This window comes from Notothenia coriiceps, unplaced genomic scaffold (assembly GCF_000735185.1).
Source record: "Notothenia coriiceps isolate Sejong01 unplaced genomic scaffold, NC01 NC01_scaffold00010958, whole genome shotgun sequence".
Taxonomy (NCBI): domain Eukaryota; kingdom Metazoa; phylum Chordata; class Actinopteri; order Perciformes; family Nototheniidae; genus Notothenia; species Notothenia coriiceps.
Window position 1 is genome coordinate 1 of NW_011343659.1, and position 2,284 is coordinate 2,284.

Consider the following 2,284-nt stretch of genomic DNA (forward strand, 5'->3'; position numbering starts at 1 on the left):
GGTAACGTTACGTACGTACGTACGTCGTACGTACGTACGTACGTACGTACGTACGTACGTACGACGTACGTACGTACGTACGTACGTACGACGTACGACGTACGTACGTACGACGACACACACACACACACACACACACACACACACACACACACACACACACACACACACACATACACACACACACCACAATACGGACAGACAGATATATTGATATGTTCATGCACAGCACACGGTACCTATAATGTGTGCACTTTTGTACAATTTAATTTAAACAAATCAGTTTTGAAATGCTTCAGAATAAGTTTTTAGGTAAAAAGATAGGTACATAAGGACATTGTCATTTTATCTTTATCCCGAAACACCTCAAATAAACTCCTTTGAGTCCAGGAAACGCCTTTAATGACCTTTACATGTTGCCTCTGATCGCAGGGCTTCTTCCGGAGGAGCATCCAGCAGAACATCCAGTATAAGAAGTGCCTTAAGAACGAGAGCTGCCCCATCATGAGGATCAACAGGAACCGCTGCCAGCAGTGCCGCTTCAAGAAGTGCCTGTTGGTGGGGATGTCCCGGGACTGTGAGTACTGAACCATAAAAAAATCAATACTGGGGGATAAAACATTAATACAAACAAACTGGTATTACTTTTGAGAACACACCTCATGTCTGTGGAACGTTGTTGGCATATACATTATGTTTTGTGCTGTGCCACATGTGTTGTTGACATTTAGTTTTTCTATTTGTTTTGTTCTGTTATTATAACGCCTTGTGCGGAATGCTTTGGCAATACTATGTTTAAAATGTGTTCATGCCAATAAAGCCCCTTTGTCTTGTATTGTAACGTACGCCCCACCAAAGGTGAGTCCCTCTCAAATATATTCCCTCCCTCCTCAGCGGTGCGTTTCGGGCGGATCCCGAAGCGGGAGAAGCAGCGGATGCTCCTGGAGATGCAGAGCGCCATGAACAACATGATGAACAACCAGAACCAGAACCAGAACCAGCTGCTCGTGGGCCAGATCCACCAAAACCAGCTGCTCGGGGGCCCCATGCTGCCCTGCCCTCTCCCAGCCAATGACGCTACCTCAGAGAACGCAGGCCTCGCCCCCTGCCCTCGCTCCAGCCAATCAGACGTGGGCGTGGCCATGGACACCAGCTCTTCCTCTCCCTGTGCGTCTGACAGCCTATCAGAGGAGGCGATTGGCTCCGTGACTCGGGCCCACCAGGAGACCTTCATGTACAACCAGGAGGCCCCGCCTACTTCCGCCAAGGTCCCGCCCCCTTCCACTGAGGCCCCACCCCCTCAGGACAGCTGGAACCACAACAGCAACAACATGGGGACCCTGCAGGACCCCCAGGAGGCCACGCCTCCTCCCACCCACTGCCCCTTCAGGGGGTCCAGAGGCTCCGCCCCCTACGCACATGTGGCCTTTGTAGCTCCGCCCCCTGAGGGTCCTGTAAACACTGCCAACAGCGCCCCCCCGTGGAGAGGAGGCAACAGGATGCACCTGGTGAGAGACAGAGATTTCTTTCTTAATATACAAAATGTAGTTTGTCATTTCTTCCCCATAGGGTACATCAGAACGCACACAGTTTAATATCCTCCCTCCCTCCCTCTCTCTTCTCTTCTCAGGTGTGTCCGATGAACACTTCTCCTCACGTGGATCCTCACAAGTCGGGACACGAGGTTTGGGAGGATTTCTCTCACAGTTTCACCCCCGCCGTCAGGGAGGTGGTGGAGTTCGCTAAGAAGATCCCGGGTTTCAGAGACCTGTGTCAACACGACCAGGTCAGCCTGCTGAAGGCCGGCACCTTCGAGGTAAAATAATAATAATAATAATGCGTTTATTTAGTGTAACACCTTTCACAGAAATACAATTCACAAAGTGCTTCACAAGAAAGAGCTAGAGTTCAAATGAAGACCACAGAAACATGAATACAATAAGAACATGAGGCAGACAGTAAGGTTAACATAAAAACAAAACACAGAGCACGTTGAGAGTGTGTGTGTGTTTGAGGTGTGTTTGTTTGAGGTGTGTGTTTGAGGTGTGTGTTTGAGGTGTGTGTTGTTGAGGTGTGTGGGTTTGAGGTGTTAGGGTTTAGGGTTAGTGTGTGTTGTTGAGGTGTGTGTTTGAGGTGTGTGTTTGAGGTGTGTGTGTGTTTGAGGTGTGTGTTGTTGAGGTGTGTGGGTTTGAGGTGTTAGGGTTTAGGGTTAGTGTGTGTTGTTGAGGTGTGTGTTTGAGGTGTGTGTTTGAGGTGTGTGTGTGTTTGAGGTGTGTGTGTTGAG

At 49.3% G+C, this 2,284-nt stretch overlaps 1 protein-coding gene across 1 annotated transcript; it reads left to right on the plus strand.

The window, feature by feature from the left end:
* Nucleotides 1–432: 432 nt before the first annotated feature.
* Nucleotides 433–2,058, plus strand: LOC104946308 (nuclear receptor subfamily 1 group D member 2-like; the record flags this gene model as incomplete). Its single annotated transcript, XM_010772094.1, has 3 exons — nucleotides 433–577; nucleotides 895–1,508; nucleotides 1,631–2,058. Coding segments are annotated over 3 exons (954 nt in total), but the record flags the coding sequence as incomplete, so codon positions are not given.
* Between the last annotated feature and the right edge of the window lie 226 nt (nucleotides 2,059–2,284).